The sequence below is a fragment of the Botrytis fragariae genome (assembly GCF_013461495.1).
Source record: "Botrytis fragariae strain BVB16 chromosome Unknown tig00000000, whole genome shotgun sequence".
Classification (NCBI taxonomy): Eukaryota; Fungi; Ascomycota; class Leotiomycetes; order Helotiales; family Sclerotiniaceae; genus Botrytis; species Botrytis fragariae.
The window spans coordinates 1,161,943-1,187,473 of NW_023500986.1; the positions used below are offsets into that span (position 1 = coordinate 1,161,943).

Sequence of the window (25,531 nt, forward strand, 5' to 3'; positions counted from 1 at the left end):
TTATTTAAGTCAGGAGGTTAACCAGCGAAAAATATGGAAGGATTCGACCCACGGAAAACATAAGCCACCGTGCCTCCCGATAGGCTATAAAATTCTATTCATCGTACCACATACTCAATCTCTGGCTTGAGATTCAAACCCCGTAGTCATTTTCGGCATGTTCCCCGCCACGGGTATTGTTTTATTTGCGCTGAAAGATCACGAGTTATCGCTTTTGGAAAGCATTGTACTACACTCCAGGAATATATAAATCGCAATGTTGCCCAAATGATTCATTTGCAGGATTCAAAGCTCAAGAAATGCCTCCTTTGTCATCAATCATTTTTGCGACCCAGGGCTGTTTCAATTTCTTGAATGGAGCCGCCCCTCTTTTATCTTCTACAGTCGCAAGGAAAAATGCCGAAATGTTGCTGACGGACTCGAAACACGCTATTCATGTTTTAGCTCTATCATGTCTGTCAATAGGGTAAGAACACTAAAATTTCTTCATCTGATCTTGAAGATCGGAATTCCTCTGCTATGCTGATCATGGCAATGCACAATAGCTCGCTCTACATCGTCGCTGCAAAGAGAGGAGACAAGCTTGCCATGTGGTTGTCAGTTGTTGGACGCACGATTGCTGTTGGGATCTTTTGGGTTGACGCTGGACCGTGGAGAAAAGTCGCGGTCTTTGAGGGTTTGTGTGCAGGTCTGCTGGCTGGGAGCTTGATTTGGGAGTCTCGAGGTGAAGAGCTTAAGAAGAGAAATCAAGAGTAAAGGAGTTCGACATCTCACGAGAACCAACCCAATATCCAATGAGCAAGAAAAAGTCATTACTTTATAGCTACAAGTCCCACAAACCCAAGTCACCGACCTTATACTTTACAGGGTATCATCTTGAGTTTACAGGAGAGATAATTTTAACCTTCCATGTTGATTATGCTATTCTGCAACTTAATCTTAGCTTCTTCAGTATTTATCCCTCCGAATTTGCCTTTTAGAAACTCGCTATTCAATCCTCGCAATCTCCTGAAGGTAGTTTTTGAAGCCCTTGAAGCAATTTCCAATCCATCTTGAAATGATAGCCTGAAGAGTTATCTCAAAATGTGTAGCACATTTGAAGCAAATTCGAAGCGAATTGTAAACCATGGGTTTGTTTTCGTGACAGAAAACTCAGTATTGCGTGCCCATCCATGCCAAAATACGGCAGAATCTCGAGAAAAGTTGATCTGCTCTTTGGTCGCTTCGAAAGAAAGAAATGTCTCATGTATCATGGTAATCACGATCCCCCGTAAGTTCTCTGAGTACTTGAAGGCGAGAATCGTATGCTTTTTTCTGGACTTGGTTAGCTACAACAGCGAGATTATCCGAAGCTTAGCTTACGATTCCACTGATCTTCTCTCTGTCCTCTTCAGTTGAATTCGAATCGAGACATGCTTCTAACAGTCTAGATGTTTCAAGGTATGCCTCTTTGGCGGCTGCATAGTCTTGATTGGTGTCATGCTCAACTGCTCTATTAGAGCATTCAATAACACAATTCATTCGTTCCTTCCTCAGTGTATTTATATCAATCGTCGTATTCGCACTCTCAGCTTGTGGTTTGTATAAACACTCTTCTTCTGAACGCCCCATGCTAACACAACTACCGCAAGGCTTTTTGCCGTCACACTAGATAGATTAGTCTGTTGTAACACAATTTTAATGTTATGAAATACTTACTTTTGTCAAACTCTTGCCACATCTCTCACACGTAGGCAACACAGATTCAGCGCTGTTTTCCGGCCACAAATGAGCCAAATTTCTATTTTTTGCATCATCCGCATTGACTTCAGGGTGGTCGGTGTGTGTTTTTATCTGCGCGTCATTTCCGAATTCATCTTCTGTTGAATCAAGGCCGTCATGATATGAGGGTGATGACTTTGAGTATGCGGTGTGAAGCTCTTCTTTCGATAGCTCTAATTCACCATTTTTTCTAGTAGCATATGTAATATCTTCGGGGCGGATCGGGTCAGAAAATCTTACATTGTACTTAGCCTCGAACTCTGGCTCTAGCTCACGATCTAAAGAATAATCAATATCTCTGAAAGTTAACATGCATTGAGCATCACTTACACACTCCCTGCTTAATACGGTTCTGTAGTCTCGCGCTTTCTGCAAGATCTGATACTTGTGTCCAACCTGGATCTCGGCCACTGGGCGCAGTATCGTCAAGTTCGACTTCGATACTATTTGTGGGAACTTCTAGCTCTCTTGGAGCCACGCCACTGTCAACAGGGAGCCCGGGAGACCAGGTGTCAATAAGGCCGCCATTGCCAATTTCTGTTGATTTTACGACGGAAGCCGATGATTCTTCGTAATGTTCTTCTTCACTCAGGCTATTGTCCTCCATTGCATCTTCATTCATAGGCAATGCAAACAAAGCTAATTGCTCCATATGTCGCCCTAAGTGTCTTCTGAACTGCCTACTAGTCCCATGAGATTGAGATGGTTGTCCCTTATCAGGAAATAATCGTTTATAATCATACTCTTTGTCTTCAATATTCGTTTCCCATTGATCGCAAAGTCGGCACGCCGTGGCAGATACTTTATCCACTGGTTCTTCGCTTTGCAGCAGCAATGCTTTGAGTTGAGACCCTTTGAGCTCAACCTGATGACACGAATTTAAATGAACTTCATATGCTGATGAGGATGAGAATGGGGCGTGTTGACATTGTTGGCAAGCCCATTCCCTTCGGTGATTTTGAAGTTCGTGCGCAAACCATTCATTGCGGCTACTGAACATTCTCTGATCACAACCTTTGAAAGTACATACGTAAGGTTTCAGATCTCTAAAAACGTGTCTTCTGTATTACTGTTAGGGTTTAAATTTTTTTGGAAGATAATCGGAAATCGAGATGCTTACTTCCACGCAGAGCGGTTCTTGACCACCTGTTCTGTCAAACAGTATGGGCATTGAAAGGGGCTACCAAACTGGAACGGCACGTCTTCAAATCCCATTTTTGGATGAGATGGTACATTTAATACTCCTGTAGACTCCCCCATAGTTGTAGCCTCATAAGAAGTCTGCGAGCCGAAAGAGCCACCTAAATCCGATCCATGTGTCTGGACTGCCGTAGTGTTCTCAACAAAAGTTGTTGCTTTGGTTAAAGCAATTGTTTTGTCTTCTTCTTCATTGATCATAACATCGTCCCAGTCTCTCGTAAGTTTCCCATGATGATCATTACGATATTTCAAGTATTGGCGTCGCCGTGTAATGGCCTTTCCAAGTCGCACAATCAGCCAATCAGCACTGTTCTTTGCAGAACCGTGCTTTTCTCTCACGTGCCCAATATCATAACTGGCATCAAATCCATATCTCGTAGCAGCTTTGAGGTAGTCATCCCGATCTGGGGAGTTTCGAATAACCATAGAAAGCTTGAGAAGATTCGTATTTGCATCTCTCATGGCTTTAAACAGCTCCTGTAGCTCTGAAGTCTGTTCTGGCTTCGAGTCTGGTTCCTCATTGTCGGAGTCACTATGTTCCTCAGCAGGCCATGACTCATTCGGTTCCTTGCCAGTGATAATCAAAGCAGCTGGGTTTAGTCAGCTAGATTCATAGGGTCCATGGTTCTCCTTACCCTCGTACAACGACACTTGAAGATTAGCTAGGATTTTCAGAACTCTTTGTTGTATCTCTGTAGCTTCTCTTAGGCGAAACTCGAGCGAGCTTCGAATCATAACGTTTTGGAACGCTGCAATATTGTTACCCCAAGCTTTATAGTGTGCAAATGTTTCCCGTATCGTAAAAAGCGACGAATCGCGATCAAATTGCTGGTTGAGGGCCTCGGAAGGACTGATTTCCTTAAGTATCTGGATACTATGCTCAAAACGTTTCCTACAGTCCACAGCACGGAAATGAATTCCTTCCGATTGACCAAGTGCTGGGGCTTCAATCACAGCCCCCATTTTGACACTGTCATCACTGGAGGGACGTCCTGCCGTAGCCTGTGCGTAGGAAGTCAACGTCTCCATGTGCTGTTGTTTATGATGGCAAACTCTACTCAATTTGCAAAATCTCTGACCTCACCATCGTTGTAGGTTTCTGGAAGGCTCTCAAGATTATAAAAATCCCAGTAATCACGCAGCCTTGGAATGAAATCTTGAGGTTACCCCACCGTGGACAAGGATATTGACATGGGGTAGAAGCTGACGTCCCCATTCTTCATTTTTTGCGCCAACGTTATCAGACAAATTCTTTACAATGATCGTGAGTCTGGGGACATACTCTCAATATCTGGCTACATTCAATTGCCTGCTTTCATTCGGTTGCTCATAGCCAATTGTCAGTATGTCCGGAATTGAGATTGCAGGATTGGTTCTCGGTGGCTTCCCTCTCTTAGTTTCTGCTGCTGAGCACTACAAAGAAGGCTGGGAGCCTTTGGTGAGATGGAAAAGATTTCGCACAGAGTTCCTACGCTTCATTGATGCTATCGATATTGAGAAACAACTGTTTGATCAGATGCTGGAGCGATTTCTTATTTCGGCCGAGGTTTCCCAGGATGAGCTACACCATTTCCTTACGGACCCGAATTATCACGGATGGCACCAAAAAGATCTAGCTATGACCCTGAAGTCGCGTCTAGGCCATTCCTATGAAGCATTTGTTGGTTCGATTAGGACCATGAACGAACTCATGGCAGAATTGGAAAGCATGTTGTCACTGAAAGATGGAAAGGTGAGAAAAGAAAACTATTCCTTGTCCAGAACACGCGACACACCAGATTCACAGAATAGATGTGAGCTATCAATTCTCGATGAATGTCCAATCATTGAGCAGAATTTCATGTTCGAAAAGTTCTTTATTTTTCGTATGGAAGTTATCAAATGTCTGAATCAAATGCAACACTCGAGAAGGATTCAACAATTCTAACGATTTGAATACTTCAATCGGATTCGGCGAACTGAAAGCTTGTCATTACCAAGCTTCAATTCAGATAATTGAAACTCCTTCTTACAGGAATGTATACTAATATAGCTACAGTTTGACTGGGCAGACGAGGGAGCCAGTAGCTGGGACTATCAACTGAAGAGGATTCGCCATAGCTTTAGTAAAAGAGGCACGATAACTGTTGAGGCCCTTGAAAAGCATAATCGGAAACTTCGGGAGCTGCTGGATTCTAATGATAAATTAGACAGTATGAAGTCCGTCAAGAGAGATACGGCCTTGGCAAATATATTTGGATGTATAAGAAGGCACGCGCAAAGTCTACACACGGCTCTCAAAGACGGTTGGAATTGTGATTGTCGAGAGCCTCACAGAGTCTCTCTTCGATTGCAGCAACGTACCACGGGAGACTGGTCGTCGTTATTTAACCTATTATTCGAATATCCGGAAGATATCGAAAGGTCTGCACGAAAATCTTATGAGCGGCGGGAGCTTGTTGTCAGTGCAAAGCCAGCCAGTACACAAATTGATAGCTGTGTTGACCATCTTCTACACCCTTCTGCAGCGGTTGTTGGACGGGAGAGACTGCGGCGAAATTTCGAGTCAAACCCAACCCCAGAGGTAAACATTACTACGAAGTCAATACTTATTCCCACATCTCCTTCGTCTTCTACAATATCTCAATCTAGCTCTCAGGGATCGCTCTCGATTCATCACTCAGCAGCACTCACATCCGTTTCAACGAACGTGATCATAGAAGAAAACCATACAAAGTAAGTTATCGCTGGGATCTTCTTTCTCTGAATTCCAAAAATAGCGCATGCGTTTTCATGACAGTACGCTCAGTTGCTTTTGGACAGAGATTCTCTTTGAAACTCTCAACCTATTTGGATTTCCTACATGATTTCGATCCTCAGATTAATTCAATCTCTGAGATGGCTTGATTATCTCGGGAGGACTCACTCGAAGACCTCATAATGGACATATATAATCTTTTCGTTTTTAGGTTCAATACGTTTGATTAAACATTCGACCTGAGAACGCCCTTACTAATACTGGCTTTAGGAAATGGTTATCTGGACTCAAGTCAAAAGCGAAAAAGTCCGTCAGAATTCATATACCCCCCGAGATTTTGAACCCCACGCCACTTGCGCCAGCAATAGACCTTTGTATGCGAACTAGCTCAATCGTCTCGCCTTCGATCCCACAAAGTCTCACAACGCCAAAAGACATCAAGATAAACGACCTATGCAAAGTTATTCACGATTCTCGAGGTACATCCAACTGTCACTTGGGGTATCTGTCCGACGAGCATCAGAATTCCCACGTATTCCGCATTCCTGAAGATAACCCCGTAGCTCGAGGTCTCTATGAACAGAAATTCATCAGCCTTGAAACTATTCTCTCAAAGCCCGATAAATTTTCTCCCCTCAACCGCTATGAAAGATACAAAGTTGCATACATACTGGCCTCCTCATTACTACAGCTTCAGAACGCTCCTTGGCTTACTAACAGCCTGCAAAAGCGCTACATCCTCTTTCCATGCGATTGGAATAATCACAAAGTTCTAATCGACCAACCGCATCTCACTCACTCCTTTCTCTCCACAAAGTCCCAAACTATACCATCAGGACAACTTCCAAACTTCAGCAGTTCCACCACCACCGTCAAGAAATCACTCAACGATCTCGGCATTGTATTACTCGAACTATGTTTCGGGGAACGCATCGAGGAGCAATCGATCCGGCAAGCTTTTCTCGTCGATGGAAAAGAGCATGCAAGCACAAACTATCTCACTGCTCTAGAGTGGGCCGACGCGGTATGTGAGCAAGAGCCAGCATTGGAACATGTTATAAAATGTTGTATGTTTTGTATCTTTGAAGAAAAAGCGAATTGGGATAATTTGAGGTTTACACAAGCGGTGTATGCAAGTGTTGTTGAGCCGTTGGAGAAAATAGTCAAAAGCTGGCCGAATGCATTCTGAGCTACAACTGAACATGTCCGAACATACAGGCGCCGTCAAGCAAAACCATCATCTTTGAATAATTCTTTTTTAGAATCTTGATAAATTTACTTTTGAATATATCTTCATATAGCTCTGAAGAAGAGAATTCCAAATGTAATAATTTTTTCTCCCTCGAAGAGTATTTTGAAAATAAAGAATAAAAAATCCTAGAAATCGAGTTGTTGTAAATATCATCAAAGATGATTTTTGGTACATCCAATCATTTTTTATCCCAGTAATAAGCTCGTTTCATATTGATTCTAATCTTTTTGATATATATTAGATGATATAACATTAAGTATCTTAATTTTATATAATATCAAAAGATTGAGTGAAAGCTTTTCAACAGAGATATCGTCCTTTTTCTCGTATAAATTCGATTACAGAGCGATTACTATCTATATACAACATTCTATTTTATATTCACAATCTTCGAACTCAAAGATATATATAAAAAATATACTCAAACGTAAGCCTATCAAAATTCTAAAGAAATTGATGGTTTTGCTTGACAGTACATCTGTAGCAACCTTATGAAAAAGCTCTCGTTCTTTTATTAAACTTAACTCCATATATACCTTTAGATAGCTGTAGATTTCGAAACAACGACATGCGAGATATCTACATACACCATATTTCACCCCACTCTCATACACAAATTGCGTGTGTGGTGTATTCTTTCGCACAGTCGGACGGGGAAATCAGGTAGTTTAGCATTCCTACTTTGAACGAAGAGGTCAGAGGCAATGAATACAACCTTTATCCGCACACATGGTTTATATGTACATATCTTCACAATCGTCCAAATTTAAATGAAGGGGTTGTAGATAAAACAACTTACTTTCTATATTTCTGAATGAAGCATTTCGGAAATCAAATAAAGGAACAGAATTTATAGAGAAATTATTGGAGTAATTATCCATTAGTCTGTAAATTGTTTATATAGATCTGAGGACTGTCCTGGACGATCAGAGAATTTATAATCTTAATTGCTTTCAAACTTGGGACCATGAATTTTCTCAAGATGTCAAGTAGACCTTGAACAGTTTAAAAAGTTGAAACGTCGACACTCTCTGAATTCGTGTCAAGTCCTTCGATTAGAGCTTCATATGACCAACTTTCATACTAGGAGGCAAATCCTCCATTTTAGTCCCCCAATCGCTCTCTGTATCTCCTAAGAACAATTCCAACGTCTGTCCCTCCGTGAAGAATTCATGTCCACTATATTCACGCGAAATTAGCACATCACACTCTCAGTCTTACATCGTTAGGGGATAACTCACATCCAACTCTTATTCCACACCACTCCATCCACCTTCGCACTCTGTACAAAAACATTCCTCACACCTCCATCCCATCCAACGTTCTTGATCGTACTCTTTTTCCCATTCTCATTTGTAAAACTCAGAGACTCGAAAAAGGGCGGGATGATTAGATAGACATTTTGTCCAGGGTTGGGGAACAGTCCCATCATTGAAAATGCAGCAAAGGAGGCCATAGCGCCGGTATCATCGTTGCCAGGTAATCCAGTGGTTGACGTATTAAAATAGGCGGGTATGTACATATGGGCACGGGATGCTGAGAGGGCAGGACGACCAGCGTACTAGCGAGGGGTTAGCGAGGTATGTAACGGGTAGAGGGGGAGACGAACGTGGTAAAGAAACACTGTCAAGAACGAAGGTTCATTTCCGATGTCTGTTAGACCGCTTGTATGCAAATAATCGAGACGAGCGATAAAGTTCTCTGGCCCACCAACCCGATCGATTAGAGTCGCAATATCATGTGGCACAAAACTTTTCAATTGTCAGTAAAAGATACCACACCAAGAGAGAAAATACCTACAATTGATACTCCCAAATACTATCCTCAAAAGTCTCCTGTGGATTACTTGTTAAACTGCAAAAGGAATCCAACGGACTACAAAGTATCGGATCCTGATACCCCCATGTCCCGTTCAAATATTTCGGCTGGAAGAATCCTGTAAATCCTGTATCCACACCATTAATAGACGAAATTTGATCTTCTTTCCACAAATTCTGCCAATTTGTCGCGCGATACAAATATTTTGTATATTCGGTTTTCCCTAAACCTTTCCCGAGAGTCGAGATACAGAAATCGTTATACGAATACTCCAAGGTCCTAGAAATACTTCTAGAGTTCGTACCAAAACCTGAATAGTCATAATCGAGGTAGGGTATATAGTTCAGAGCTTTCCATGACATGAGACCACCACGGCCCTCGTTGGACCATTCTAGTGGTTCGTTTTCTGCATCGTTTACCACAGCTTCGTATGCTAGTTGCCAGTCTATACCCGTGAGATTCTTCACATATGCATCGGATATGACATTATCGGCGTTTGAACCACCTTGAGTAAACCCTTTACAGAGACTCATACGACAATCTGGAAGCCAGCCAAGGTTCTGGTAAGTGTCGAGAAGACTACGGATCATTTCTGATAGGGCAGATGGATCGACGATAGTGAGAAATGGGAGCTGAGATCTGAATGCATCCCATATACTGTGAAAACATTAGTACTTCTTAATTCAACCTAATTAACCTGACCTCTTACCAGTAGAAAGAATCAAAGTATGGTTCGCTACTTTCCCATAAGGGATTCTCCCCCGTATAGTTTTGCGGGGACATCATAGTCCTATAAATTGCACTATAGAAGTTGGTCAATAGTGAAGTGTCACTACCATTGCCAGGATCTATGGTCACAACACTCAGTTTCTTCTTCCATGCGTTTTCGGCTGTCTTCTTCAGCCTAGCAAAGTCCCAATCAGGAATTTCATTTTCTGCATTCTGACAAGCTTTATCCGAGCTGATGAGACTAACGCCCACTCTAGCGCTAATAGTTCTATCAGTTGGTGGTTTAAAGCGAACAAATCCTCCCGCTTGAATGTAGAAGAGATTTATACCTCTCGTGACGAATAATTCCTTTGGTTGTGTTCCTGCTCTATTGTTGACCCAAATTCCTGTGTCCAGGATACTTGACCCGGAAAAGTCAACGCAAACATATGACATGTATGAACCGCCACCGAAACTTGGAATGAAAGTCCCATTTGCTTTTATACGTCCGTCGTCAGCCACGCTTATGGTTGCGTTCTGTCTACTGGCACTCAAATCTGTCAGATCCATAAGAATGAGCGGGCTTAAAGCCGTCCCATTCGAAGACTTCTCTACAGGATAATTGAAGTGATAAAGAGCAGCATGCTCTGAAACTGTCATTTCTGCATGAATGCCGTTGGTTAAATTTATTCCAAAATATCCCGGCGTGGCCACCACAGAATTCAACACATATGGTGTAGCTCGATCTGTGATTAAGAATTTGCAATTGTCAACCACATCATCGGGACAGTACGACGGAAACAAGGGGAAGTTGCCCAAGGAAGGATTTCCTCCTGTACCAGAATCATGCATATGTGAGAATCCAGTTACATTGCTGCCATCCGTTGAGAACCCAGCGGTATTTTGACCATTAACATCAGCGACCGCTTTAGCCATTCCATATGGAAGGGTAGCACCGGCAAAAACATTTCCACCATTGTCAGTGCCGATGAGTTGGTTAACGTACTGGAGCGGGTCAAATGTACTCGAGATTGACGTTGTGTTTGTGGTGCTCCATTGAGCTATTGCAGGAGATGACAGTAAGAGGGCAATATAAGCTTCCAAGTATTTCTGAGGTTTCATATTGAAGAACAACGACAAACGATAATGTAGGCGTTCATAAAACTGTTGGTAAACGGGTGAAGACATGCCACTGTTATAAAGTTCGAGTACCGGTACTTGTTTTCAACGCGGGGTTATCAACAATCACATTCGTATCATTGATGCAGTGCTACATCAATCAATGCGAGAGCCTAGCAAGTGCATTGTGACATCAAAACCTTCCTATAAAGGGCAGGAGCGACAAGAATCTAAAGATCATCATTTGAATTTCAGGTGTAGCGTTTGACATGGATTGGCACGCGTATAACATGTGATGTGTACAAGTAACGATCCATGAAGAATGTGGTTTCATTCCCAGGGACCGCAAGGAAGGCTTTTATTCATTCCTCAGAATATACGGATTGATTAGATAGTAACTCAGAAAGCAGCATTGAATTCAAACGTTAACATCTAGTCGCGTTCAAAAGGGATGCATGGCTCTAACTTATGCTTTAGAGTCTGTGAGAAAACCATCATGCCGAGGTTTTGCTGTAAACTTAAATTTCTCCAACATTACGTTTATATAGCAACATATCTCATTGATATCACTACCAGAAAGTAAAGTATGATTTGATGTTCTAATGCTAAGAAAAAATGAAGAGTTTCGGCTTCATTTTTTCCATTGATTGAGAGAGGATGAAAAGAGAAAGATATACTCGGAAAAGAGGAGGAAAAGCAAGGAGAAGAAAAAGGAAAAGGCAGGTTCCAAAACAAGGTAGGTATGCAATGAATCAAGAACGTTTAAAGAGCTCAAGACTACCCACGTACTTGCTACTCTGTATAGATTCATTGCTCCAAAGGAATCTCGAGAGCTTTGTTGCGGGCCTCAAAATCTTAACTCATGTGTTGAAATTTTCATATTGGAACCAGAACCCAGAGTTGGTCCAAACATTTTCCAGAATAAATTGCAGAGCAAGCAATCGGCCCAAATGTTCAACATCTCAAATGAATTAATACATATTCGAAATCGATAAGATATCCTTATTGAGTTCATGGATTGAGGTAAATTCATCAGTGCTTTAATATTCTATCAATTGATTGTCTCAAATCGTGTCAAAGTTTCGACCTCTAAATTATTTGAATGTTTGAGATCATTTGATATTGAACGTCACAAATATCGAGTATTCAAATCGGTCGTGAGCTTGATTGAATAAATTCATATTTATGGATTTCTCTACATAAAGAGTCGCATAGAGATGGGGATACAGACTACAGGATATGGGCTGGGGAGTACAGGGCATACAACATATCAAGTACTGATGTGACATGAGACTACCCGATGCCAACTGCGGAAAATTGCTTTCAATAAGCCAAAGACTGATGAATTTACAAAACTTTGTAAGCATTTTCAATACCAATAGTTGTGATTGAGCGAAAGTTAGGAAAGTCACAGGTTCAAAGCGTTGATTGATGAGATTCAAAATGATACTTCCTTCACGTCCACGTTAACCGTAATAACAAATGGGGTATAATGAAAAGCAAAGTGCTTTAGGACGAGCTTTTATTTATATGTGATACACCATATAGCCCAAACCCCGTAAAGATTTCCCATTCCCAGACCATGATGTAAATAATTTACTCGTCATCCTCTTCCTCATCGGCCTCAACGGTGGTTTGTGCGATACGGTCCAAATCACGTTGTCCGGATTGAGTGATACGACGACCTCCCTTCTCCTCATCTTGTTCCAAAACACCGATCTTCTCGAGGGATTGCAAAACGTGACGGTCGACAGATCCGGAGGCGTTAACGTGGTGGGATGGTCTGGAACCACGGTTCTTGGTGGAACCGTGGACCTTGGTGAGACGGCCAACACCGACGGTTTTGCGGAGATAGATGTGACGGGCGTTGGCAGCAGCACGAACGTAGTACCAGTCGATAGATTGAGGTGGGAGCTCGTTGGATGCGCTGGTCTTGACGGTATCAACCCAACCTGCAGAAGAAAGTATCTTCGTTAGTGATTTGTAAATATCGAGCGCAGGTCTGCGCGAAGGTGAAAAATTGGGATTGAGATGCATAAATCAGTACGTACCTGGAATTGGGAGCTTTCCTTGTCTCTTCAAGAAAGCAGCATATGCATCAATGAACTTTTGTGCCTGAATTAACCCGTCGAATCAGCATAATTCCGTCAGCGGAGATCTTTCGACCCCCTCACACCTGCTCATTTATCGACGAGAGAAGGTAGTTTGCGAAATTCAAGATTGATCAAATGGGTTGGTGTAAGTGATTGAGATTCTAATTCGCGGTCGCAAATCGAGTTCTCAAGTTCATTCCTTTCCAATTTCACAGCTTGTAGAATTGTGTATACTTACGTCAACATCGCGAACAGTGACACCACCCATTTTTGCGGTATTTGGTAATATGTTCGAAGGGTTTGTCGATGAAGTTCTTTGGGCGGAATGGAAATTGTCGTGGTTCGAAGTTTCGAAAAGAGATGTTGAAAATGAAAATTATCCAAAGTGCGGGCGACAAAATTACGCGAGGAGAGACTTTACCAAAAATAGACTAGCTTGGATATATCGGACTTTTCTTTCTCGGCTTCCCGATCCCATCCATTGCATCTCGTATGGACTTTGCTAAGTTTATCCGAATCACCCGAGCCGGGAACAATAATTAGAGTTCGATAGACTGAATTGTGATAAGAAAAACTCGATGTTGCATTAACCTTAATCTTAATATACAAACTTTCAAGGTTGATTTGAACGATCAGATCAAATCCTGTCGTATCTAAGACACAAATTGCAATATCATGCTATCTAGAATCTAAAATGGGTTCGATATTCTGTCAATATTATTCTTTCAATGTTTTGGCTTGAACTGATGCTTCAAAATGTACAAGTTGTATGGCGTCCTGAAACCCTATGCAATCATTGCCCAGAGCCAAATGCAATGTCATTAACTCTAGCAATGAATGTTGGATCTTCCGAACCATTGTCCAACCCAAAGTACGGCATCGAATCTGGTCAACGTTCATATCCAACTGCAATCTTCAGAAGCCCATGTTTGAAAGATTTCATGAAAGTCGAATATCTGAAATCTACGACGCAAGTTGTGTTATGTTTAAGGTCAAATTATTTGCTATCATGCTATCATGAATATAAAACGAATTAAAGTTATTATACCTGTTGTTTTGATGTAAGTTTAAATGTATCCACAGCTCAGGCACTCACTAGCCCAGGGACTGACAGTGAGTGACAGTTCTTATCAATATTCATGTTCTATTGTCTTGTTGAGCATTTTGGAATGTTTCACTTGTCGGAGAGTGAACAAAAAAATCTTCAAGTTATGCTATGATGTAGCCAGTGCATAAAATCTTTTTACATGTATACAGTTCCCAAAAGTTCTAAAAATACACGTTGAAGAGGAAATTATGTACAAAGTTCCTTCGCATCCATATAGATACATATCCTTCAAGGGCACTATCGTGTTTCTGGACAGATTCGCATGTCTTGTATCCTTAATCAAGGATTTATTTGAGCGATACGGAGTAGGCAGTCGTCTTGAAGACAGCATTGCTTCCTGTTTTACATGAGTTAATCACCCATCCAGATGAGTTGAGGAATGGACTTACCAGTGAATGGTTCGGTACCAGCTTGAATCGTCGTGAGGTATTGGCTGGATGGGTATGCTTGGCTGGAGGTCAAGTATGTAAGGAATGTCTTCAAGTCACCGGAGAAGCTATTGACTGTGCTGGAAGCGACAAAGGAATAGACTCTGGTGGCACCGTTGAGTCCAGAGAAGAGTTTCCATGACACTCCGGCGATTGTTGGGGTTGCAATGGGCGTTGATCCGGTGGATGAAATTGGTCCTGCACCACCCTAAAAATCGTTAGTTTCCGCAACCTAATCAAATTCAGAATAGCAATGGTGATGGAATACTCACAAGGGCACTAAGCCAGATCATGATCTCATAGTCCGCGCTGCCAGTACCAGTAGATGAGGAGAACAAATCGTAGGAAACGTCAGCAACGAGGTTAGTGCCAGTATAGCTAGGAGGGTTCATGATCAGCTAGGTTCATTGAACAAATATGAAGTAACTAACCTCCATTTCCAAGTACTTGGGATGGTCGAGATAGCAGAAACCTGCTTAGCTGCCATATTAAGCCCTACATTTGCATAAGACTTGACTTGGGAAGACCCTCCTGCCCATGACCAACTAGTGGACCAGACAAGAGAATTGCTCGTGTCTGAAGTGACAGTTGAGCATTGAGAACCGGTGAAACCGGTTATATTCCAGAGATTTTGGAAAACGGTATAAGTGCCAGTTGCAACGGTATCCCATTGGCCACAGATTGTTGTAGCCCGCTTCTCAAGAGTAGGAGTAGGAGTTGGAGAGGCAACAGCAACTGTTGCCAAGGCTAAAGAAACCAAGGACTGGGTGAACTTCATGGTGATGAGTGAAAGGTAAGAGAGTTAGAATAGTGTTGAATGCTGAGTGAAGGAAACAGAGAGCGAGCAAGTCTTATATTTATATAGAATCCATTACAAGTATCATGGTACAAGCGCTCACTCGTGGAAACATTGAGCGGAATAATAGGGAACGTTGCCCAGGTAGACCCTGCGCTCAGTAGATTGACCATACCTAAGAAAATCGCAATATGGATTTATCTGCACGAGGACAAAGATTCTAATGTAGTATAGCTTCAGGATCTAAGGTCCTTCGAACAAACTCCCTGATTTACGGAGTATATCTAGGGTGGTTTGTGGCTGCTTGACAGCCAAGATGCTCTACCCACTTTTTTGCCAATGAACATTTGAAATTAGGCGATTTGTAATTATACAAAGTGTAATAATGATCAAGAATTCATAAAATGAAAAAATACGATACTAAATTTAAAAATAGAAACCCCGGAAGATTCCTTGAAGACTGACTGGCCCATTTACATGTATTCCACTCACTTAAGTGGTTGAAAATCACATAATAATATCTTAGTATAATAATCTATAATGACCAAAAAGCATTAGACCACACAATCATATAATTTGCTCAACTCAAATTGAGTTATGGATTAAACTATCAATACGAAAAATCTTCGGAGGAAAACAAAAGTAGAAGAGTCAAAAGGTTATTCAGTTCACTAACCATTTAATGTTCGTTAAAATGGGTCTCATTCAACATCCAGGGACCAGAAGCTTGAAGCCGCACTTTGGCAATTCTGGCTAATATCACAGGAAACGTGGATAAAGTCGTACAACCTTGACATTTACTAGGGAACAGATCTCATGACTTACCCCGGATTCTTCAAGAGAGGCGAATAGTAAAGATTATGCCTAAATTGGACTGACGTTTATGATGATGAATGATTCCCTTCGTGGTAAAATTCCTCCATGTCTGACGACTGCAGTAGTGCAAGAACATGAGACGACCCATTCTCGAATCCTTACTTACTCGAGAGAGCTTGATTTGGCACAAAATACATCTCAATGTTCACATATTCTGGTAAACTGCACTACTGGAGCTTCTCAACGAAACATAATTTCATCCTGCCTGTCAAGCGATGTTCGCAGATCATGAACTCAGCGCGAGAGTAATCCGAGATATGTCCTCCAATTACAACCTCCCAAAGAAGTTGTGCACTCGGGACCATGCTTAGATTATTTTTCATAATTCTTTTCTTTGCTGTAGATTTAATTGAACAATAGATGATCTGTTTAACTCATACGTTATTGTGCTTGAAATTGGAGTGAGCTGCTTTCAGGCGTTCGGTTGGTCCAAAATTTAGATGATGAATGTCGATTTGGGTAAGAGTGACGCTTATTAATGCTGTGGAGTTGTCATTAAACAAAGAACGTGAATGTGGCATGAAAAGGCGGTGGGGGTACTATTCATCAGGTGACATAACCTTATTCACACGCTTGGGACTCTAGCGGCTCTGGTCTCCACACCTCACCCCAACTTCCCCTCGAGGAAATCATCAGATTCGATATCACATTGCATCATAGGAGCGCGATAATTTTCCTTTCATATCTTCCTAATTGAAGCATAGAAGAAAGTCGCATCTCCGAATACATCAAATTACTCGAGAGAATCTATCGATCGTATTAGATGGAAAAGGTCAACGAAGCATCGATATCGCGCAGAGTACAGTGACCATTGCGACAAGTTGGATAATTTAGCAGAAGTACATCTTGCTGAGGTTTCAACATCAACAATGGCGCCTGCGGCATCGGTCGCTCAGGCGACTAATAAAGTCAAACGGCCTATGTCTATTCAAACAAACGGCATCAATTCATCGACTTCGTCCCCGTCCCCATCAATGTCCGCTGGAAGACTACCATCCGGTTCCAAAAATCTCCAAAACTCAACTACAACAAATGGCACTGGAAACTCTTCGGGAGCTCGATCTGCGAATCGAAATCGTTCGGGGCACACACTTGGTCGAGGAATCAAAAATAATAGTGCAGGTATGAGATCAGGCAGTGTTGCAGAAGAATTCGTTATACAACAAGTTGCGCAAGCACAACCCTATGGTAAACCTCTTGTTACTGTCAGTGGCTCATACACATACTAAAATCTCCTAGTCAAAACTGAGCACTATATTCTTCATAAATACCGCAAAAGCCCCCCTCCCTAATCATACACCTTTACGCGACGCATTTCCGATTCGATCAACAACAAAACAGTTTTTCTTATACTTCTCCAATGAGAGTACTCCTGGAACACCTCAGACAGAAAACCATACCTCATGAGTTGGTGGATTATTTTATACTGAACGAAGTAGCTTTCTACGAAGGTTGCATGATTGTCCAGATCCTCGATCACAAATCTGTTGCTCCCCAACAACCCTCATCTCAACCGAAGGAAGGAAGCAAGGAAGGTGTTTCGATTCATACACTCAGTAGCTATATTACACCGTCCCCATATGCGTCGTACCCTCGACCCGACCTAGATAAAAGTAGACCGTCAAAAGAACAAAGTAACGATGGCCTCACGAAATCAAGGACATCTGCTCAGCAAGATAAGGAGAATATGCCTGCGCCGGGCACCTCGATCGATTCCCAAAAAAACAAAATAGTCCCTGCACCAGCAAAACTCAAAGTGACAACGTGCGTGCTGTTTCCAACACCGATTAGTACCTATGTCGAAATTGCTCGTAATTCTACTGCACCTCATACACCAGATATGGACAAGCGCCAAGAACGTTCCGATGGAAGTGCATCAGCTACATTAGCGCAACCACCTACACCACTTGGAACTGTCCCACCAACTCCCGGCTTAAATATGCCACCAGCCGCAAAAAGATTGAAAATGGCTAAATCTGAGTTTAATTGCGGCAATATATACGCAGCAGAAGCTCAGATCATCCTAGCCACTACAGCCCCCTTGGCTCTTGAGCCTGCAAACAGTGCAACAGAATGTTCACGGCTACTAGAATCATTAGCTCACCCTATGCACTTAGAGAAGCCTCCTCAGCCCAAGTCCCGTAAAAGAACAGTCGCAGAAATGGCTGCTGATGAAGCGCTTGCTGCAGATGAACAACGCTATATGCTCATTCTGGACGAACAACGTTTTGCAACTGTTGCTCGGGGCGCCGGAGGTATCAATGTTGCTGATGGTGCTGGCCAGGCTGGTGGTGGATTCGAAGCCCGATTTGAGAAATTTAATGCTCTCACAAATATCAGAAAGGATATCGAAGACAAGAAAGCCTTGAAGAAGGCAGCAGAAGCCGAGGCCCAGCGAAAGTCTAAGGCAGAGGAAGAGATTCAAAGGAAACAGGAGATAGCTGAAGCTCGGCAAAAGGAGATAGAAAGACGTCAACTTTTGGCGGCAAGACAACAGGCGCAGCAACAAGAGGCTCAACGACGCGCCGTAGCTCAACAGCAGCAGCAGCAGCAGCAGCAGCACTCACAGGCTTTGCAGGGTATGCCTCCTCAAACGCAAGGCCCCCATGCACATCCATCTCAACCCAATGGAATTGTCTCAAATGGTATGCAGGCGCAACGGTTCCACCCTCATCAAGGTACTCAGGCCCAAATATCTTCACCAATCGTTCGGAATGGAACTCCGCATAGCCAGGCATCGCCGACAGTCAATAACGGTATCGGCAATAACCCAATGCAACACTCTACGTCGAGCATGGGTGGCAGTCCTCCTCGTCCAGGTTCTGTTGTTCACCAAAATCATCCTGCACCCATTGCAGCTCATGGCATGGTGGCTCAGAGAAGCCAGCAAAGCCATGCAGGAACACCCCGTATGCATAATGCGACTCCTAACATGCAATCCACTCCTTTGAGTCGAGGACTCACACCAAGGATGAGCCAAGGGAGCCCACTGCAAGGCGTGATGGCCCAAGCACCTGGAATGGGCCAGATTGGAATGAACTCGGCTCAAATGCATGTCCAAGGTATAAATAGCATGTCGCCTGTCGAAACGCAACAATATTTGATGGCGTTACGAGCTCAACAACAGCAGCAGATGCAAGCTCAAAGTATGAGAGTAATGCCTAATGGACAGCAATTGACTCCTCATCAAATAATGCAGCACCAACAAATGAGGCAAATGCAGATGCAAGCGAATGCTAATAACCCAAACCATCAATTAGCTCAAGGTTATCAAAACCAATTAGCTGCCATGCGACAAGCTGGCATGCCGCAGAATATGAACATGAATCAACAATTCATGGGGAATAATATGAACATGCAAAATATGCAGGGCATGGCATTACAGCAGCAGCAGCAACAACAACAACAACAACAACAACAACAACAACAACTGCAAATGCAGCAACAGCAACAACAACAACAACACCCCCAACAGCAGCAACCGATGAACCCACAGACCATGGCACAACAATACATGCACGCCAACCCGATACAAACCCATCAGCAGATGGCCGCTGTATATAAGCAACTCTACAATAGAGAGATGGCATCTGGCGCACATCCTCAAGGCCTATCGGACCTTTCGAAAAAGAAATTACAAATGCAAGCCCAGAATATAGTACTCCAAAACTTCAAAGCGAAGATGCAAGCGGGTGGGCAGCAAGGTTTCCCGCCAGGTATGCAGATGCAAAATGGTATGGGTATGGCAAGACAACCAGGCATGTAGGAGGTGTATTATACAGGTGTATTATTATGGGTAGATTCGCGTTTGGCCTGATCAAGGGGTTTGAGTTAGGTGCAGAAAGGGCAATACTTTGGTTTGGGCAAGGCGCATTCCGGGGATGATTATCACGGGGCACACGATTGTATATATTACTCTGGTTCGAAGATTGGAAAGAATAAGGCGACACAGTGGGATTGGCTAGGTTCGATAAAGGATTTGCGCAGCTGTATTCCCGGAATTTGAAGGAGGAATTATTATTTCTCGTTATATGGACAGTTATCTAGGTACTACTAGAACAATAAGATAGTTTATGACTCACTACCAAAAACATTCAACGCCTTCATGAAAACCATAAGCTTTCTTTCCGAATCAATTCCCTTCCTGTTACACATCAAGACATTTCATATGTCTGATTCAAATAATATTATACTTGTATTTTGAGCTCATTTCACAAATTACTTTTTTGTGCCTCCCTGTGTTCTTTCTCCATCCTCCTCCATTCATCGTCACTTCCTGTCCATTTGGGTTCTTCCACACAAAATGCTTCTCCCCATTCTAACCTCTGCTCTCTTCCCTTCCACACATCCTCACTGCTCTTCCCCAACTCCCTATTTTTATCACTCGGATCTCCATATTTTCTCTTCTCCTTCTCAATCCATCGTGCTTTGATCAGTTTGGCCTTCTCATTATCGGCATACGTTCTTGTTTTCATACAAAACCAAAAGTCAGACCATGACTCGCTACAATCTCGCGCAGAGCCATATCGATATAAATTGTTAAACTGGCCGCCAAAAGACTGGCAATAGAATGCTGCATCGAAGGCTGTGCGGCAGGACATGGTTGTGGGAAGGAGTTGGATAGAGAGCGGTTCCGAAGAATCACTTTGGGGAGGAGCTTGAGTGGAAGTTTGAGAATGGGAAGGCTCTGGTGGAGGTATCCGAGGTACACGGTTATATTTTGTACTAGAAGGATGGGTGTCGGCCTCCAATTCCCGCAGAAAAGAATTCAGTTCTTGTTCTGCAATTTCATCGCGAGAGAGAGTTTTCGTTTGAGGTTTGGGTGCGGAAGATAGGGAAGATGAGACTGGATCATTTGAATTTGAGGAAGCTGGCTTTTCCGCAGAGGGAGCAGATGATGAAAACCAGCCCATTGTATAGGCTGTTGTCGTTGGAAATTCGTCTTTTGAGGACTACGAGGCTGAAGCTTGTGGATCTTGAAAACAAAAATTCAAACACGCGGGGAAGTTCCAACCGACTTTCACGTGACAAGGCTGTCAGTTCTTTTCGAGGTATGACGACACTGCTTCCCGCCTTTTGTTTGGCTTGGTTTGAGCCTTCTTCCAACTAATGCTCGAGGGAACCTCATTTCTCTCTCTTTAGATCTATCCCTGTATAAATGGTACGACAAATCATGAAGATATACTTTCAGAGGTAGGCGCAACTATGAACAGGCGCATCTTGTTCAACCCTACGAGCGTACCGGCGTTACGTACCCCGCGCTCTCCCAGGCTTCAAACGCGTGCTTTTGGCAATGTCGGGAATTTTGCTAGAGTTGGTCTGAAAGGACTAAGGTATGACGGATCGAAGGGCATCAAAGGTGTGAGGAGAGAGAGTACGCAAATTGGGGAGAATGAAAGTGGGCACATTACTGCTGGAACTAATGAGGGAATCCTGTTCTTGGATAGTGAGTTCTCATACTTCTTGATAGGGTCATGAGTTCAAAACAGCTTGCTGATGTATTTTTTCGAAGACATTTTTCCAATAAAGCTCGGATGGCTTCTTCGAATACCTTGGTATGGAAGAATGGATTCAGGCCTACCAGACATTCTTTATCGGTTCAATAATAAAGTGTTTTCCAAATACGATCCTCTGAGTTTAGTGGAGCGTGCGATACCCCCCAGCGTCCCCTTAAAAGTAACCGAGATTCTACCTCGACTTAAGGAGGGGGGCGCATTCATCAAGTTCTCACACGATCGCAGCATAACGGCTCAGGAGATAGAAGGGCTTATCTCAGGATATTTGAAGGAGAAGCCAATCAAGCCTTGGTTCAATCCCTTTCGACAAATGCGAGCAAAACTTGTACGTGGGAAACCCTGGCTCGAGGATTTGTATAGATTCCCAAGCACTCGGATCCGTGTTGAATTTGTGCCTTCCACCCCTGGCGGCGAAGTAGCCGAACTATCACAAGAGGTTATTTACAGCTTGTTCCGGAAATATGGAAAAATTGCAGAGATCTCTTCACAGCCTTCGGATTCCAAAGTGCTACCAAAGTTTGCTATGCTTGATTTTGCTAATATTAGGCACTCGATCATGGCTAGAAATTGCTTACATGGCTTGAAGGTTACTGAGGAACTGGGTGGTGGAAAGTCTGGCACCATACTTCGACTATCATTTGAGGCTAAGATGCAAGCCCATCATATTAGAGAATGGCTTACCAGTCACCCACGTGTCGTTATTCCAGCTGTAGCCGCAATCCTTGCTACTGTAACCGTCGCGGTTTTTGATCCGATTCGAACCTTTTTCATCAAGGCACATATCGATCATGCTTTCAGTCTGAAGGACAATAAGATCTATGCATGGTTCGCAAGTCAAGCAAAGGACGTTTTCTCTTTTCGTGTGCACAAAGCAGAAGAAGCAAGTCTTAGTGCCATTTGGGATGATAGAAAGCAAGCTATTGAAGATTTACAAACTTGGCTTATGGAGACTGCCGATACTTTTATCGTTGTACAAGGTCCAAGAGGATCAGGCAAGAAAGAGCTCATCATTGATCAAGCTCTTAAAGGTCGACCAAATACCTTAATTATAGATTGCAAACCTATCCAAGAAGCAAGAGGCGACTCGGCCACCATTGCGGCAGCCGCTGCCACTGTTGGATATCGTCCAGTTTTCTCCTGGATGAACAGTTTCAGCAGTTTGATCGATTTGGCTGCACAGGGTACAATTGGCGTTAAATCTGGATTTTCAGAAACGTTGGACTCACAACTTGCCAAAATTTGGCAAAACACTGCAACTGCTCTAAAACAGGTGGCTTTACAAAACCGAAAGAAAGACGATAAGGACGCTAATCTAGCTGACGACGATTGGCTTGAAGCACATCCAGAGCACAGACCTGTGGTCGTCATTGACAATTTTCTACACAAGAATGAGGACAGTAGCATCGTTTACGACAAGATCTCGGAATGGGCAGCTGGTCTCACTACTTCTAACATTGCTCATGTCATATTCCTAACAAACGATATATCTTACTCTAAGTCCTTGAGTAAAGCGCTTCCAGATCGAGTTTTTAGACAGATAGCGCTTGGTGATATCACACCTCAAGTAGCCAAGAAATTCGTTATCAGTCATCTAGAAAACGATCCAGAAAACCCTAAAGACAAGACAGAGAAGCTTTCGGAATCTCAACGCCGAGAAGATCTTTCAGAACTGGATGAGTGCATCGAAGTCCTAGGTGGCCGGTTGACCGATCTAGAATTCTTGGCACGTCGATTGAAAACTGGACAAACTCCAAAACGCGCCGTAGCTGAGATTGTCGAGCAAAGCGCCTCAGAGATCATGAAAATGTATCTATTATCTGCTGAGAAGGGAGACAGGAAATGGTCAGTCGAACAAGCATGGTACCTGGTCAACTCTCTTGCTGAGAACGATACTCTACGATATAATCAGGTCTTGCTCTCTGATACATTCAAATCATCCCTTACGTCATCGGCATCGAACGGAGAAAATGTTCTCGAAGCACTCTCCGCAGCGGAATTGATTACGATCAAGACCTTCAAAGGTCGTCCACAAAGCATCAAAGCCGGGAAGCCAGTATATCAAGCTGCTTTCAAAATGTTAAGTGAGGATCGTGTATTACGAAGCAGACTTGACTTGGCAGTACTTACTGAGCTGACTAAGATTGAGACGAAGAGTATTGATAAGTACGAGAATGAATTAGTCATGCTCGGTACTTTACCTAAGCAGCCTCATGAGGTTGGTCCTCGTATCCAATATCTATTGGACAAATTAGCGGCGAGTCAAAGAAAGGTTGAGGCTTGGGAAAAGGAAATGGGTTCTTTGAAGAAGGTTTTGATGGTCGAATATTGAGATAAAAGAGCATTATATTTAGCATATACCCAACTCAATTAATGTATAAGTATCTCAATTGCAATATGAATTGCTGTCTAATATCCGGGTGATGAGTTAGACTATAAAATATTGTAACTTTTGAACCAGCAATATATAACTTGCTCTTGAATCTTCGTATGATTGTAGCATTCCATCAAATCACTGTGCTCGACTTTGATTCACTGGAGTGAGATCACCTCAAAAATACAAGATCAATTAAGGGCATTTGTTAAGAGTCCTTCGTCAGGTCTACTCCATTAGAGGATCGCTCCAAATTATTGAATGTATTTTGACCAACAATTTCAAATACTGTCATCATAATGGTTATAATCGTACCATAATGTGATTTGAAGTCGAGCTTGAATTGGAAACTGTTAGACATGTGTAGGCAGAGAGTATGGCTACTGGTGATGGTATTAAATTTACATAGAGCTTTGACTGGCTACCGCCTGTTATTCACCTAAACGATCATACCACTTATGTAATTTTGCAATACAAGTAACAAGCGAACACTACTAGCGGGCCCTTAGCGAGGCAACTTTGCACTTGCAATCTTCCTCCTTCCTTTAAAGTCGCCCGTCTTTTCAGTTTGGAATAATTCAAATCATCAACTCTTTACAACACACAAACATTCACTGACTTCCAACAAACAATTCATTCTATCTTAATACAACAGTAATGGCTTCCCAAGTCAAATTCTTCGTCGCCTTGTGCTTCATTCTCATCAACGTTTTGGTCAATGTTCAAGGCTACGAATTTACTATTGGTCCTCATGCCGATATTGATATCACAAAAGTAAGCTAGAACCTAGCTCATTGATCATTTGAGCTAGCTAACAAACCTAGTTTGAGGCCTCACTCACTGTCCCACCATTTTCTAAGGATGGCAGACATCAGTTTGGAGCAGGTTGCACCAACCAAGCTCACGACTATGCTCATGAGAATCGTCTCAGCGATCACAACCCCGGTAAATGGGAAGTTGATATGATGCAGTATGTACTTCTGTCGTTGCACAAGGCTTTATGAAACTGACGGGTAGCTTCGCAGCGGTAGCGGTGGTATTGCCACAGATAACAACATTTTGCCTGGAGATAAGATTCACAGTACTTTTGAGTATAATACTGCAACTCATGTTACTATCAACAATGTCACTATCGTACCTGGTTCCCAAAGCATCAACGCTGGTCAGAAGACTAGAACAAAGATTGACGTAGTAAATATTCGTAAGTAGCCTTGCAAGTATGCTAGCAGTACTAATCTGGAAACAGCACAAGAGGTTCCCACTGCTGGAAAGTTGAACGTTGTAAGCTTGATTAAATCCTGTTCTTCAGATAATCAAATACTAATTTAATACTACAGGTCAGACTTTACTTCCGTCCAAGTGGTGGCGCTGTTTGGGATTTTGGACCAATTGTCTGGGAGAATGTTATCATCACTTCTCGAACAACTGATGCTTCGTGGTGCAGTGACAGGTAAGCTCTTTGATCCCTGTATTCACGATTTGGGACTAACATATTGATAATCTAGTTGGAAAATCAGTGATGATCTTAGTGTCACTGGTGGTAACGTGTATTGGGGAGAAGGAGACCAAACAATATGCCAGACTGATCGTATGACATGGGAACCTAAGAAAGGTAATTGATTCACGAGTAGGAGTATGGTGCACAATATGGTGACGGTGATTCGAATTTGCGGGATAGGCAATATTCGTTTCGTGAAATATTCTGATCAAAAGCTCCTTAAATTGTGTATCAGCGCATTGGCTTTGAT

General features: G+C 42.7%; 10 protein-coding genes across 10 annotated transcripts; 5 read left to right on the forward strand and 5 right to left on the reverse strand.

Annotated features, from left to right (window-relative positions):
* Nucleotides 1-299: 299 nt before the first annotated feature.
* On the forward strand, nt 300-756 carry Bfra_006572 (uncharacterized protein; the record flags this gene model as incomplete). Its single annotated transcript, XM_037336941.1, has 2 exons — nt 300-466; nt 546-756. 2 exons carry the CDS (start codon nt 300-302, stop codon nt 754-756), a joined length of 378 nt encoding a protein of 125 aa, XP_037198307.1.
* A 486-nt stretch (nt 757-1,242) lies between these two features.
* On the reverse strand, nt 1,243-3,990 carry Bfra_006573 (putative ankyrin repeat protein; the record flags this gene model as incomplete). Its single annotated transcript, XM_037336942.1, has 6 exons — nt 1,243-1,314; nt 1,363-1,647; nt 1,699-2,039; nt 2,092-2,822; nt 2,882-3,551; nt 3,597-3,990. 6 exons carry the CDS (start codon nt 3,988-3,990, stop codon nt 1,243-1,245), a joined length of 2,493 nt encoding a protein of 830 aa, XP_037198308.1.
* Nucleotides 3,991-4,306: 316 nt separating this feature from the next.
* Nucleotides 4,307-6,887, forward strand: Bfra_006574 (uncharacterized protein; the record flags this gene model as incomplete). Its single annotated transcript, XM_037336943.1, has 3 exons — nt 4,307-4,693; nt 5,000-5,676; nt 5,969-6,887. 3 exons carry the CDS (start codon nt 4,307-4,309, stop codon nt 6,885-6,887), a joined length of 1,983 nt encoding a protein of 660 aa, XP_037198309.1.
* Nucleotides 6,888-8,005: 1,118 nt separating this feature from the next.
* On the reverse strand, nt 8,006-10,664 carry Bfra_006575 (putative alpha protein; the record flags this gene model as incomplete). Its single annotated transcript, XM_037336944.1, has 5 exons — nt 8,006-8,129; nt 8,192-8,511; nt 8,560-8,701; nt 8,751-9,425; nt 9,478-10,664. The coding sequence occupies 5 exons, from the start codon at nt 10,662-10,664 to the stop codon at nt 8,006-8,008; spliced, it is 2,448 nt and encodes an 815-aa protein (XP_037198310.1).
* A 1,439-nt stretch (nt 10,665-12,103) lies between these two features.
* On the reverse strand, nt 12,104-13,014 carry Bfra_006576 (putative 40s ribosomal protein s19 protein). Its single transcript, XM_037336945.1, has 3 exons — nt 12,927-13,014; nt 12,647-12,710; nt 12,104-12,547 (listed from the first exon to the last, which is right to left on the reverse strand). The coding sequence occupies exons 1-3, from the start codon at nt 12,954-12,956 to the stop codon at nt 12,192-12,194; spliced, it is 450 nt and encodes a 149-aa protein (XP_037198311.1). The 5' UTR covers nt 12,957-13,014; the 3' UTR covers nt 12,104-12,191.
* Nucleotides 13,015-14,083: 1,069 nt separating this feature from the next.
* Nucleotides 14,084-15,002, reverse strand: Bfra_006577 (putative xyloglucan-specific endo-beta glucanase precursor protein; the record flags this gene model as incomplete). Its single annotated transcript, XM_037336946.1, has 4 exons — nt 14,084-14,133; nt 14,186-14,432; nt 14,497-14,602; nt 14,656-15,002. The coding sequence occupies 4 exons, from the start codon at nt 15,000-15,002 to the stop codon at nt 14,084-14,086; spliced, it is 750 nt and encodes a 249-aa protein (XP_037198312.1).
* Nucleotides 15,003-16,765: 1,763 nt separating this feature from the next.
* Nucleotides 16,766-19,662, forward strand: Bfra_006578 (putative saga complex subunit spt20 protein; the record flags this gene model as incomplete). The annotated part of the gene is made up of 2 exons (XM_037336947.1): nt 16,766-17,101; nt 17,287-19,662. 2 exons carry the CDS (start codon nt 16,766-16,768, stop codon nt 19,660-19,662), a joined length of 2,712 nt encoding a protein of 903 aa, XP_037198313.1.
* A 445-nt stretch (nt 19,663-20,107) lies between these two features.
* Nucleotides 20,108-20,809, reverse strand: Bfra_006579 (uncharacterized protein; the record flags this gene model as incomplete). The annotated part of the gene is made up of 1 exon (XM_037336948.1): nt 20,108-20,809. One exon carries the CDS (start codon nt 20,807-20,809, stop codon nt 20,108-20,110), a length of 702 nt encoding a protein of 233 aa, XP_037198314.1.
* A 292-nt stretch (nt 20,810-21,101) lies between these two features.
* Nucleotides 21,102-23,741, forward strand: Bfra_006580 (putative protein rna12 protein; the record flags this gene model as incomplete). Its single annotated transcript, XM_037336949.1, has 2 exons — nt 21,102-21,342; nt 21,409-23,741. The coding sequence occupies 2 exons, from the start codon at nt 21,102-21,104 to the stop codon at nt 23,739-23,741; spliced, it is 2,574 nt and encodes an 857-aa protein (XP_037198315.1).
* A 699-nt stretch (nt 23,742-24,440) lies between these two features.
* Nucleotides 24,441-25,403, forward strand: Bfra_006581 (uncharacterized protein; the record flags this gene model as incomplete). The annotated part of the gene is made up of 6 exons (XM_037336950.1): nt 24,441-24,557; nt 24,608-24,753; nt 24,809-24,984; nt 25,030-25,064; nt 25,121-25,233; nt 25,289-25,403. The coding sequence occupies 6 exons, from the start codon at nt 24,441-24,443 to the stop codon at nt 25,401-25,403; spliced, it is 702 nt and encodes a 233-aa protein (XP_037198316.1).
* Nucleotides 25,404-25,531: the final 128 nt, after the last annotated feature.

What these genes read in the sequence shown, in the direction of transcription:
- Bfra_006576 (XM_037336945.1), bottom strand. Translation starts at nt 12,956, where the DNA reads ATGGGTGGTGTCACTGTTCGCGATGTTGAC. An exon ending in TCACTGTTCGCGATGTTGAC is followed by an intron (nt 12,711 to 12,926) that starts GTAAGTATACAC and finishes GGGTTAATTCAG; the next exon opens with GCACAAAAGTTCATTGATGC. An exon ending in AGGAAAGCTCCCAATTCCAG is followed by an intron (nt 12,548 to 12,646) that starts GTACGTACTGAT and finishes TTTCTTCTGCAG; the next exon opens with GTTGGGTTGATACCGTCAAG.